The 13,317-nt window shown below is 40.4% G+C and overlaps 1 protein-coding gene across 1 annotated transcript; it reads left to right on the top strand.

Moving 5' to 3' along the window:
- Nucleotides 1–286: 286 nt before the first annotated feature.
- Nucleotides 287–5,228, top strand: LOC108442985. The gene is made up of 8 exons (XM_037535558.1): nt 287–361; nt 1,197–1,508; nt 2,675–2,977; nt 3,118–3,237; nt 3,353–3,380; nt 4,750–4,784; nt 4,870–4,916; nt 5,005–5,228. The coding sequence occupies exons 1-8, from the start codon at nt 316–318 to the stop codon at nt 5,050–5,052; spliced, it is 939 nt and encodes a 312-aa protein (XP_037391455.1). The 5' UTR covers nt 287–315; the 3' UTR covers nt 5,053–5,228.
- Nucleotides 5,229–13,317: the final 8,089 nt, after the last annotated feature.

Raw genomic sequence — 13,317 nt, forward strand, 5'->3', positions numbered from 1 at the left:
GTTCTTTGCTATTTTACATTGAGGAACATTTTTTTGATGGTGCAGTCTTTCCCAGAGTGGTGAACCCCTCCTTCCCTTAGAAATGTTCCAAAATGAAAGTTGAGAATGTTTGTATTTTTTTCTGCAGCGTTTTGGAATTTTCGAGACAGTGATTGTAGATTAATCTAGACCACATTGATGGAAATTCTCCAGTAGACTCCTCAGTCCTATGTGCTGTAGAGGGTCTGCCTCCTTCAGCTCTCAGACAGTGATGCTGCAGTTTGAGTTGGTTGAGGTAAGACAGACTCGCACCTCCGTCTCTCTGAAACGCTCAGCATGGGACCCTGGCTGCTGCTCCTCTGTTGTGCTTGGACTTTGAAATGTAAGTCTTTAATCTTTTTTGCCCACATTTTCACAACAAATACTCTAAACCACGATTTTATAGATGTTAAGAGGCCAAAATGCACAAAGACAGAAAACACATGAAGAGAAAAACGAAATGAGCAATAATCTAAATACGATTAGAACGCCTTATAAATAGTTTGGACACCACTAGTTCACTTTTGGGCTATGGATCTTTTCCCGCAAGCCTGTTCTGGAAAGCTTTGGTTTCACCTACACTGTTAGAAATGAAGGTTCTGTTCAGGAACATTTTCATTCGTTAAGGTACAAACCGTGTAAATGTTCCCTCAAATGTTCTACAGTGGGTTTAAGGTCTGATTGAGAACCTTAAATCAGGTTCTCCAGGTGAAAAGTTGGCATTTGTTCCTTTTCATAACTGAACATTTGTAGAATAAAAGCCTGGAGGCGGGGCGGGGTGTGTGGAGTCAGTCCAGCTTAGAACAGATCATTTCAGTGGATTATGGGTCAGTTATGTTCCCTGACTGAAGGTACTGAGACGGAGCCTTGAGGGTCCCACCCCAGGAGACAGGAGGGGAATTTCTGAGAGTGTAGATTATTACAACATTTCCTTTTCTATGTGTTGGTTATTTAGATATATAAAGGAAAAAGTCAAATGTTTCACCTCTATAATTGTCCTACTAAACACCTACTAGTCCTACTAAACAGATAAAATCATAGGGGCAAATTAAACATGTTTATTTGAATGTATGACTCTCTTGCAGTGTACAGTGTACTTGCTAATGCAATATCAATTTGTTCATTTATGATGATTAAAGAAGAATTATTTATTTGTCTATTTATTTTCTACCTTGCAGCATCTCTCTCGTCTGTGCTGTGGCAGACTCCTGGGACTGTGTGGGTCCCTGTTGGAGAAGCGTTTACATTACAGTGCATACACGAGATGAAGGTTCAGTACTGCTATTCAGCTACAAGCTGGCATAAAGTCAGTAAAAGAACTGGACGGCTGAATGAGATCAGACCTGAGCTCAACATGAAACAAACTGACACTAAAGTTTGCACTCTGACCATCCCTAACGCCACCCTGCAGGACTCGGGCATGTACCACTGCACCGGTTTATATAATAAAATAGTTCTGGTTGGAAATGGCACCAGAGTCATCGTCACCGGTGAGTTAGTGAGCGTATTTCATTTTACACATCGTGTCTACTCCACATTGTCTATTCAGGATTTAAAAACATTGTTTTCCCATCAGTTTTTATAGTTTAAAATGGTTTTGTTCAAAAGCTACAATGAAACAGTCTTTTAAAATCAGCAGTATTTTAACATGGTCATAAAAAAATTCATGCCTTGCTTGACCGTGTTCGTCCTTCTGAGGGGCAGAAAGTGGAAAGCCGTGACATATCGACATGCATCACTGCCCAATGCTAACCGAATGCCACTGTTATCAGAAGAAAACTCCATTTCAGTCATTTCGTTTTTGACATAACTTGAAAAGGCCTGTTTTTCTTTACATTGTTTGTAAATTTCATGAAGAATGGAACAAAAGAAGACTCGGAAATAATTCTGCTTCCATTGACTTCCATTAAAAGTAAAGTTGTTTTTCCCTTCTCCTGTAAAGTGACCACTGTGGGGATTTTGTTCAGGGATTTTCTGAGATTTTGTTCTGACAACAGCGATATGTGAATATGAATGTTTGTAGGTTTTTTTTTTTTAGAAAAACATGAGAAATTCCTATAAAATATCAACCCATAATACTGACTGGTACAGTTACCATTTCATTTCATGAGTATTTTACCTTTATTAATGCTAATATATTGATATAGCTATGGCACTTTTTCTAATTTATGTTTTATTTTTTTCCCCAAACATGAATTTAACACACACACACACACACACACACACACGTACACACACACACACACACACACACACACACACACACACACATATATATATATATATATATATATATATACTGCTGCTGCCAGGACAAAACCTTGTATCTCCATTTTTGTCATTTTTCAGTTTTTGACATAATATGAAAATGCTTGTTGTTCTTTACATTGTTTGTAAATTTCCTGAAAAATGGAACCAAAAAAGAAACGGACCAAAATGGCTCAGAAAAGTAGGTTTTTTCCTTCTCCTGTAAAGTTACCATTTGGAGATACGAGGTTTTGATCTGACGACAGTATATATTCAGCATAAAACGTGTAGAAATGTGTTCTCCGTGGAGGATGTGTTCACTTAGCTACACTTAAGAAATCAACGTTGTTTGACCTGTGAAGCCCAATCTTACAGTGTAATACAGCACTAACACTGCTGTCTGCTGTAGATCCTGGTCCACTGAGTCCCTCCATCATCATGTATTCTCCTCTGGACGTGTCCGGCCCCATCGTCCCCCTGCAGTGTTTGGTCATGGGAGTTGTTCCCTCTCAGGTTCAGGTCGTCTGGATCATTGACCACAGTGAGCGCTTGGGATGGACGGAGTCGAGCTGGACAGACAACAGTGACACGGCCGTGGAGCACACTCGAGCTCACATCACGCTTTCTGAGGACCAGTGGACAGAAGCAGCCCGGATTGAGTGCCTCGTCAAGTTTGATGGCACAAATATCTCGAAATCTCTGGTACCTGGAGGTAAGACCACCTGACCTGCTCACATACTGTATGTCTACTGTAAAGGGTAAAACTTGATGAAATCCAACACTCAAGTATATTTATTCATCTATTATTTATCATCTGATTCATTTTGTATTTCTTTATGCATTTGATTGTAGATATGCCTTTTTTGTTCAGCCGTTCTGGGTCTGCCAGCATGTGCTCCTGGCTGATGTTCCTGGGCATTGGGTTCCTCACCATCACTGCCGCCGTCACTGTCGCTGTTTGTTTATGCAGAGGTTAACGTAAACACTTGTTTTTCAAAGCTGTGGCAACATTTCATAAATTAAACATTGAAATGAAAGCACACTGCAGTGGTTTATAGGCTACTGCTCTTTTTCTCTTTTCTCTTAGAGAGGCAGAAAGATGCTGCAGCTGAAGGGTTTGTGGCTCATCCACTCTGATCTATATATTAATGTGTGGATCCATACTAACAAACACCTATGAGCTAAAACGTTATGACTACCTCCTTAATATGGCCCCCAAAACGTCTCCGACCCGCCGAGTGTTGGACTGTCTACTCTAACTCTGTGGTATCTGGCACCAAGATTGGTTGGGCTGTTCTTATGTTATAGAAGTGTGCGATAAACACATTTAAGGGGTTAAACATTTCTGTGATTTGTGCCCTCATCACCCTCACAGACTGATGAGTGCCCAACACCCTGTTGCCATTTTGTGGTTCGTCCCTCTGTGGACTGCTGCTGATAGGGACTGGGAGTACGCCACAAGCGTTGCCGTTTCAGATTCTCTGACCCACTCAGGTATGGAGGTCACATCAACTATGAGAACTGACTGGTCACTTACTGCCTAATGCAGCGTTCGGCAACGTGTGGATCCAGATCCACAACATATGCCCTGTTGTGATCAGCAGGTAATAATAAAATAATCCTCCTCTACAGTAAAATAAAGCTCTGCTGATCCTTCAACACAGTTTAACAGTAAATGGTCTTAAACGCTGGAGTTAATGTAGAACTGCTGATTCACCCTTTAACCCTGAAGATCAGCGCAGACGGCTGGTCACCATAGCAACACAGACGACAGTCTCGCCCAGCTAGTAGCTACGAAACGGCAAAGAGAGAGATTTAAGACGAACATCGATAATTTGGAGACGAATGGACTCATCAGAGTTTATAATCAGTCCAGCTGGTTTCCTGATACGTTTAATCTGGAGGGAGAAACTGATGAACACTGAAAAGTCACAAGGCTGAAAGTTCCTCATTCACCAGCTTCTTGCTTGAATTTTCCCGTTCCACCTTAAATGGTGCAGCAGTTGCATTTAAGGTGGAACGGGAAAATTTAAACAAGCCTCATAAAAATTTAACGTTGAGGCGTTTTACAAGAACCTGTTCCACTTTTGAGGAAAAGTTTCCTGCTGGAGATGCGAGAAAAGCGGCTGTAGCTGAGCTGAAGATTAAAGCCGAGCGAAGTGAGTCTGAGTTTTTGTTTATATTAGATTTTGTATCCTATACTAGCACATTAACACATACTGAGACAGATTTTCAGCCAAGATGGTAAAATGGACATTAAACGTTGAGGCTGCCAAGGTGCTTTGATATTTGTTCAAAGGACAAAATGCCTCTTCTTAATATTTGGGTTGCAACCTCTGGTCTAATATCTCCCAGACCTTCACATGCAGTGTCGTTACAAGATAATCAGTGTTACTGGCTTCATAATGTTTTAGCTCATCAGTGTAGAACCTAATACATAAGTAATAAGTGTTGAGAAGCCTGTTTCATACTGCACTGTTTCAGATGCTGTGATGGAGACACTGAGGACGAGCAACAGGGTAATAACTTCTCACACGCACACAATGTTTGTATTTTTTATTAATATTATAGTTATGGCACTAAGTCAAGTCCTTCCCCCCACAGGAGAAGAAGACACACTTAACCCTAAGGCAGAGAGGTCATCCTGGACGGTGAGTGGACAGAATATGAAGCAGATCTATTAATTAATGCTCCATAAACGGCATTCATTAAGTTATTAGAATTAATTTTATCTTGCAGGCGGTGGAGTATTCTTGTTTAGCGTCAACTGTCGGGTCTTCTGATTGATTGAACATCTTTCTTGAGAAGATCACATCAGTGGTTACGTCTTCACACCCCAAAACACGTGGTGAAAGAAACAACTTCGTTTTCTTTTTTTGCCGTCTGCGTGTTTTGTCTTGCTTTGTTTTACATTATATTTGGTTTAACTTTTAATTTCTTATGTCTGCATCTGATTTTATCTTATTTCTGAATCTCATTATTAACTTTCACAACTTCTCATGCTTGTTCTCATGATTTGTTACAATGTTGTCCCTCTTTCTGATTTAACAACTAACTCTAAATGCAAATAATATAATAAAAATTAATGTAAAAAATCGATTAAAAAACAACTAAATGTAAAAAGTGACATTTTTTACAAGCAACACGCTTCAGTTTGACATGTACTGCTGGAAAACAGTGCAGGAGACTAAATTATTTGTGGACAGATGTTTTGGCCCAAACTTGGTGTAAAAATTCAGCGCTCAATGTATTTTACTTCTAAAATTGTATGAGAATTATAAAATGTCATTATTAAGTTGTTAACATGTAGCCTCATGTCATTTCTAAATGAATAAATGTCAAGTGAAATGAAGCTTGAGGTCTTATTGTTCATAATTCATATTTAATTCACATCTATAAAACAGACACTCCACAGATTTTTACGACTTTATTAAAGATGAAAGGCTCAGAACGTTTGAGACTGAGGTTGAGGTACAATGGTATGCAAGTTTGAACACCTCCAGTGAAATTGTGTTGTTTGTTTTCTAATTGAAAATGTTTACACATCCTCTACAGAGAAGACACTAAAATATGGCATTTTTAGAGCAAGTTTCTATTTATTTGCTGAGATTAACATATAAAAAAATAAAAAATAGCATGTGGTGATTTGCTGCATTTACAATATTTTAGTTTCTAAAAGCATTTTTTTGTGTTGTGAATAGTTTTATATTATATATATATATATATTTTACCATTGACCTTTACATTATGAGTAAATTTCATGATAATTAGACTAAAAGAAATGACCTCAAATGACTTGGAAAAAAGTCTGGTTCCACTAACTTACATTAAAAGTAAAGATTTTTGGTCCCACTTTATATTCAGTATCTCTAATAACTGTGTAGTTACATGTGAACAACATATGCAACAAAAATGTAACTACTAATGATTTAGTCACGGTTACAAATGGTTTACAGAAGTACAGCTTATGTAATTACACATGTGTATCAACTTCAGTTTTTAATACAGGTGCAATGTAATTACAGAATGGTAATTATCGAATGGTAATTCATGCGATGTGGTTAGGTTACCTTGTTACAACACAGTTATTCCATGGTAATTATATAAAACATAATGGCAATATTATGTAAAAGAAGACTTCTGATTTGTAGTGTATCAAAAAGAATATAATTACATGAGGCAGAACAGAAGTTAATACACATGTAATTACACAGGCTGTGCTTCTGTAATCCATCTGTATAAATTGTGTGTAGTTACAGTGTTGTTATATACGTTATTGATAAGTAACTACAGTTGTTAGAGACACTTAATGTAAAGCGGGACTGTTTTTTTGGAGATATGAGGTTTTGCTCTGACAACAGCGATATGTATATTTATTATTTTAGAACAGCAGCTGCCCTTTACATTATGTGACAAAGTCATGATAAGTGGACCAATAGAGACGCAAAATGACTTGTAATAAAACCTTTTTACATGAAGTGAGTTTAAGAGTTTAAGAGCATGTTTGTGTTATCCTGTAGTTATATTTTGGATATACATATTTTTCTGTGGACAGCAATAGTATATTTAGCTCCTTATTGTGGCCAATGTGAGTTAACATCATGTGTATCTGAATGCTTAACATAATCAAATAAAACAAAGTTTAAAGTGTGCTATAACTTTTGCACAGGCCACATGTTATCCTTTATTTCTCCCAGTATGTTAAATTCAGTAAATAAACAGTAGTTGTGTGTTAAAATGTTACAATTTGAATATATAATATAAAAGACATTCTGCCTTGTGAGTCTACTTGATGTTCTCCTCTGCAGTGGAGCACGTCGACACCGCTGTGACAGCGGTAATGAAGAGCAGGAGCGAGGCGGTGAGCGCTAAAGCTCTGTGTAGAGCAACAGCAGCGAAACAGCTCTCCTGGAGACCTGAGAGAGAGAGAGAGAGAGAGAGAGAGAGAGAGAGAGAGAGAGAGAGAGAGGGAGAGAGAGAGAGAGAGAGAGAGACAGAGAGTAGAGAGAGAGAGAGAGAGAGAGAGAGACAGAGAGTAGAGAGAGAGAGAGAGAGAGAGAGACAGAGAGACAGAGAGAGAGAGAGAGAGAGAGAGAGAGAGAGAGAGAGAGGGAGAGAGAGAGAGACAGAGAGAGAGAGAGAGAGAGAGAGAGACAGAGAGTAGAGAGAGAGAGAGAGAGAGACAGAGAGACAGAGAGAGAGAGAGAGAGAGAGAGAGACAGAGAGAGACAGAGAGAGAGAGAGAGACAGAGAGTAGAGAGAGAGAGAGAGAGAGAGAGAGAGACAGAGAGTAGAGAGAGAGATAGAGAGAGAGAGAGGAGAGAGAGACAGAGACAGAGAGAGAGAGACAGAGAGTAGAGAGAGAGATAGAGAGAGAGACAGAGACAGAGAGAGAGAGAGAGAGAGAGAGAGAGAGACTCAATCAGAGCCACTGACGATCCTGACATTTATTTGCTTGATTTACTTGGTTGTAACTACCGTGCTCTTCCGAATGATACAACTAATGCAATCTAACATTTTAATGGGGTAAAATCATCAAAATCACAATTTATTTGAAAACATCTACAACTAGATGGTTTAATGGCCTCGACGACTGAAAACCTTCATTTCTCTTAATCACCTGGGATTATGACGGTAAAAAGGTGGATGAAGTTGATGGGAACAATTGAATGCTTAATATTTAGTCTTCGCAAACATTTTCCAGCATTTGATACTGTTAACCATGATACTTTAATGGACAGGCAACATGGTGTGTTTGGACAAGTTGTCACTTTGGCTTGATTTTATTTGACGGCTACAATCTGTTAGTGTAAATAGAGTTTTCATAAGCTAAAGGAGTGCAGTATGGTGTCCCACAAGGCTCTGTTTTAGGCCCTTTACTGTTGTGAGATTTCAGTTAAAGGGTGCATTTTAGTTTTAGTTTTGTTGGTACAATCTGAAAATGAACAGTTTTAGTTTAGTTTGTTTTTTGTTTCAGTTTCAGTTTTTTAAGTACACACACACACACACACACACACACACACACACACACACACACACACACACACACACACATTCTCTAAGCTACTTCTCCCTCAGGGTCATCACGGGGGAGGCAGGGCGGGTGCTGGAGCCTATCCCAGTGGTCATCGGGCGGAAAGCAGGGTACACCCTGGACAGGTCGCCAGTCCATCGCAGGGCAGCCAGACAGGCATAAACAATGACTCACACACTCACACCCAGGGGTAATTTACCATGTCCAATTGGCCTGACTGCATGTCTTTGGACTGTGGGAGGAAACCGGAGAACTGGAAAAATATTTCCAAAGTTATTCCGTTTCATTTTAGTTAGTTTTGCCAAGAACATTATCATTTAGTTTTGGCTCTGCATTTGTGTCAGCATCTATTTTGGGGGGTGGGGTCATTGCGAGGCCCCCTACATTACTGGACCAAATAAGGTTGAAATAAAATTAGCCAGAAACTAAAAAAATCTAAAGTATTAAAAATGTTCCCTTTTTATTGTGACGATGTGCAGGCCATGGTTTTCATTATATTTCAATATTTAATGCAGAAATCTTTAAACGTGCTTAAAAAGTGGGCGAGTATGTTTTTGTTTGCTTTGATTTGATTTTAACTGTAACATTTTATCTCAAATAGTGTCTTATCAATTTATGTGCAAAACACCTTGACTTTACTACTAAACTGGACAGCGCTCTGTAAATGAAGCCTAGTATAGAGAATTCTCTGATGTTCTGATGGTAAATCATGTTTACCGTTTGGGTCCAGTGTCTTGGTGATAGACTGTCCTTCATGCTCCACCACACAAGCACACTCCTCTCCTCTCTCACACTCCTCTGACCTCAGCAGCGTCCGGCTCACGGTGTACACTTCACCTTTAGCCCTCACAGTCTCCGTCTGACCACGCTCTCGTCTAACACCTATCGTCCAGTACACTTCCACCTGTGACGGGACCACACCTTTAACCACACACTGCACCGGAACTGCAGAGCCACAGCTGGGGCTGCTGGGGAACTGGAGAACCTCAACAGAGGGCGCTGCTGAGCTGTGAGCTGCAGACAAAGGAGTAATAGGTTTTTAACAAAAAGTGGATAAAGAACTGGACCGTTTAAAGGCTACTGTGCACTTTGAATATAATTTTATCATTATATTGTTTAATTATTGCATAATTATCACTATGCATTTTTTAATTATGATGATTAGTAGTAGTCATGGTATTGTTGTGGTAGTAGTAGCATTATATAAAAAATTGCATTATAAAAAATGTGTACTGATTACTTACAGACGTGTGCAAAAGATTGAACACCCCACAAAATCACGCTTTCCATGTTATCGTTGACTTTGATGTGTAAATAAGTTAAAGGGTTACTGTACAATTTCAATTTGTGCCGAGTTTAAGATTAAGAGACCCTTATTAGTCCCACAACGGGGAAATTTCACCTCTGCATTTAACCCATCTGTGAAGTGAAACACCACATACACACTAGTGAGCACACACACACACACACACACACACACACACACACACTAGGGGCAGTGAGCACACTTGCCCAGAGCGGTGGGCAGCCCAATCCGCAGCGCCCGGGGAGCAGTTGGGGGGTTAGGAGTCTTGCTCAAGGGCACTTCAGTCATGTGCTGTCGGCTCTGGGGATCGAACTGGCAACCTTTCGGTCACAAGGCTGGATCCCTGACCTCCAGCCCACGACTGCCCCAGAAAAAAGTAACTTAAATAATCTATAACAAGCCACTTTTTTTCTTTCCAATACTTTAAATTCAGCAAATAAACAGTAGCTGTGTATTAAAGTGTGCAGAAGTGTGTGTCTATAGAGGAAGTGTGACTTATTTACACTCAAAACATCAACAACAGCATGGAACTCGAGCAGGGGCGTGCAGACTTTGATACCCTACACGACTTTTAAAGTCCTAACAGATAATAAAAGACTGGGGCGTCTTACACTACACTGTTTAAAATGAGGGGTCAGCTCAACTCAGAGTGATATAGTAACTGATTAACGGGGGCAGTCGTGGGATGGAGGTTAGGGAACCAGCCCTGTGACCGGAAGGTCGCTGGTTCGATCCCCTCAGCTGATGGTCCATGACTGAAGTGCCCTTGAGCAAGACACCTAACCCCCAACTGCTACCCGGGCGCCGTGGATAGGACTGCCCACTGCTCTGGGCAGGTGTGCTGTACTGCCCCCTAGTGTGTGTGCATGTATGTGGGTGTTTCACTGCACGGATGGGTGACAAATGGTTGTATATTCTATTCTGATTACGTGGCTTTTCTCGAGTTCAACTTGAGGACACCAGAGTTCACACAACTCAAACGTCTTAGTTGAGTGAAAAGTTCCCCCAGCTACTGTTTCTAGCTCTGCATGCCAGTGGAGCTCATTATTTACAACAACACACTGATGATCTCGACTCTCAGTCAAGGTTATTGACAATTCTGACTGATGCAGAGTGGAAAGCAATGGACTGACATTAACTACTGATTAAATACTGCATTTAAAATGCTGATTAGCTGGACATACGTGAATAATAATCATCAAATATACAGCCGAGCCAGAGTATAAATAATATTATTATAACAGAGAATTTATGAAAGGAAGCCTACATGAGTCTGAATGGGCCCAATGAAGATGATAATGATTATTAAAAATAATAGAACAATATTTAGATAATGTTTGTTTACACTGCTATCTGTTCTATACAGGTCTACCTATTCTTAGACTGACAGAGGGAGCAAGGAGGGAGGAGTGTAGGGGGAGCGCTGGGGTGTCAGGTGTGACTGTGTGGCACCTGCAAATGGTTAATATGGCTCACAGGTCAGCTACACTCTCAGAAATAAATGTAGGAAACCGTCTCCGGTTCAGTTCCCCTCTCATCACTGGGGTGGTTCCCTCAAGGCTCCGTCTCAGTACCTTCAGTCAGGGAACATAACTGAACCATAATCCACTGAAATGATCTGTTCTAAGCTGGACTGACTCCACACACCCCGCCTCGCCTCGCCTCCAGGCTTTTACTCTACTGCTCTGATTAAAAACATTCGGTTATGAAAAGGAACAAATACCAACTTTTCACCTGGAGAACCTGATTTAAGCTCCACCATCAGACCTTAGAACCACTGTAGAACCTCTGAGGGAACATTGACACTGCTTGTACCTTCATTTCTAGCAGTGTACAAGGACCCTTCTGCTTAGGGCTCCAGGGAAGTCAGGACTGGCTCTGAGGGCCGTGGATGTAAAGATGTGATATGGGGGCAGTTTTTAGAGCTGTACATGTTGATACACTCAATTGTGCCTTAAACGCAGAACGTTAAACAAACGTTGCTATGCTTGTGAGCGTCTTTTCACCATATTTCTTTGCCTTTGTCCTCAGTTTTCATTGGCTGTTGGAAAAGTCCGCTCAGCTTGAGTCACTGACTAGTTTACACTACTAGATCAAACATCTGAGATGCGATCAGGAGGCCAACCACCCGAGTCTGCGCCCCTCACACTCTGCTCTGTTTACTCTCCCACCTTTGGACTCTGACTGACCCGAAATCTGCACTGGAGCTGACCAGTCCAGACTCAGCCAGGTTATGGTCAGGGTAAAAGTCGTGCAGTGTAACCGGGGCTTAAGACTGTATTCGTTCAGTTTTTGGTTCTAGAACAAGTTTAAAGCTGTACTCTCACCCTGAACCAGCACAACTGAGCCGTTCCCGACGTAGATTTTCTGTCTGTCCGTGACGGCACAGTAATACGTCCCAGAATCCTCAGTGGTTACATTCTGAATGACCACTGGACACTCTGTGTCCTGTGAGTGGTTTTTATTCCAGAGGGGTCCGACAGTGCCCTTACTGATAAACAGCGTCCCCCTGTCAGGATTGACCCTCATCCATGCCACAGTGTAGCAGTAGGCCTTCACTCCGTCCAGCTGGCAGGACATTCTCACCGGGTCTCCTGACCGCACTCGCACCAAAGAGGGGAACTGAAACACTCTTCCAGACAGCACTGCGAATTCAGATGCTCAGCGTCAAAATGTTTCTCAGAATCTACGTTAAAATGGTTTTGTTCAAATTTAGCATTCAAATGAAGATGTTTTATTCATAATCAACGTTTAAGCAAATGTTTTGCCCCAAATCCACAAACAAAAGCTTTTCGTTCAAAATCGACATTCAAACAAAATTATTTTGTTCAGAAATGATATTCAACCAAAACCATTTTCATTCAAAATCAACATCAAAACTAAAGATTTTTTGTTAAATATCAACACAAAATAACTTTTGTTCAAAATCAACATTGAAACAAAATATTTTTGTTAAAAATCAACACAAAATAATTTTTGTTCAAAATCAACACAAAATAATTTTTGTTCAAAATCAATATTCAAACAAAACCATTTTGTTTGAAATCAACATTCATATATATATATATATATATTTAAATCAACATTCAAGCTAAAATGTGCCCATAATTAACCCATCAAATGGCCAGGTTCGTAGTTTTATTACACACTTCTATGAACTAAGAATAGCTCAGCAAGTTTTTGGTTATGGAATAATGTCTTAGTGTGTAAACGCCTGAGATTTTAAGGCTTAACATTCAAATTCTGAAAGGTCAGTTTCATTCATATTCTCATAACCTCATAACCTTTTCATAATTCATAATCTTTAACAAGGGTGTCAACAGTTCTGGAAGACAGTGTAAATATGAACACCCAGACAGATCCACAGTTTTGGTCTCACTGTGTCCGGCGGTGTGACCAGCTCCATTAGTTTACTGGCACCTTCACGTTTGACACCAAAACACCTCAAATCTGTGACTGAACTCCACAGACTGCCTATCAGAGTATATCTGTAATCCTGACACCAGGACCTCCATCAGACCAGTAAAATAAAAATAAAACGATGATCTTCGAGTTCTCACCTGCTTTGGCGACAGCAGAGGCCAGAGCGAGCAGGAGCAGCACCTGCATATTGAACGAGGAAACCTTTTAGACTAAACCGCTAAGAGAGACAGAACGTCCACCTCCTCTCTGACCCCTCCGCTCTTTAGAAACACTCCTCTGCTGATGCACT

Source organism: Pygocentrus nattereri, chromosome 27 (genome assembly GCF_015220715.1).
Source record: "Pygocentrus nattereri isolate fPygNat1 chromosome 27, fPygNat1.pri, whole genome shotgun sequence".
Lineage (NCBI taxonomy): Eukaryota > Metazoa > Chordata > Actinopteri > Characiformes > Serrasalmidae > Pygocentrus > Pygocentrus nattereri.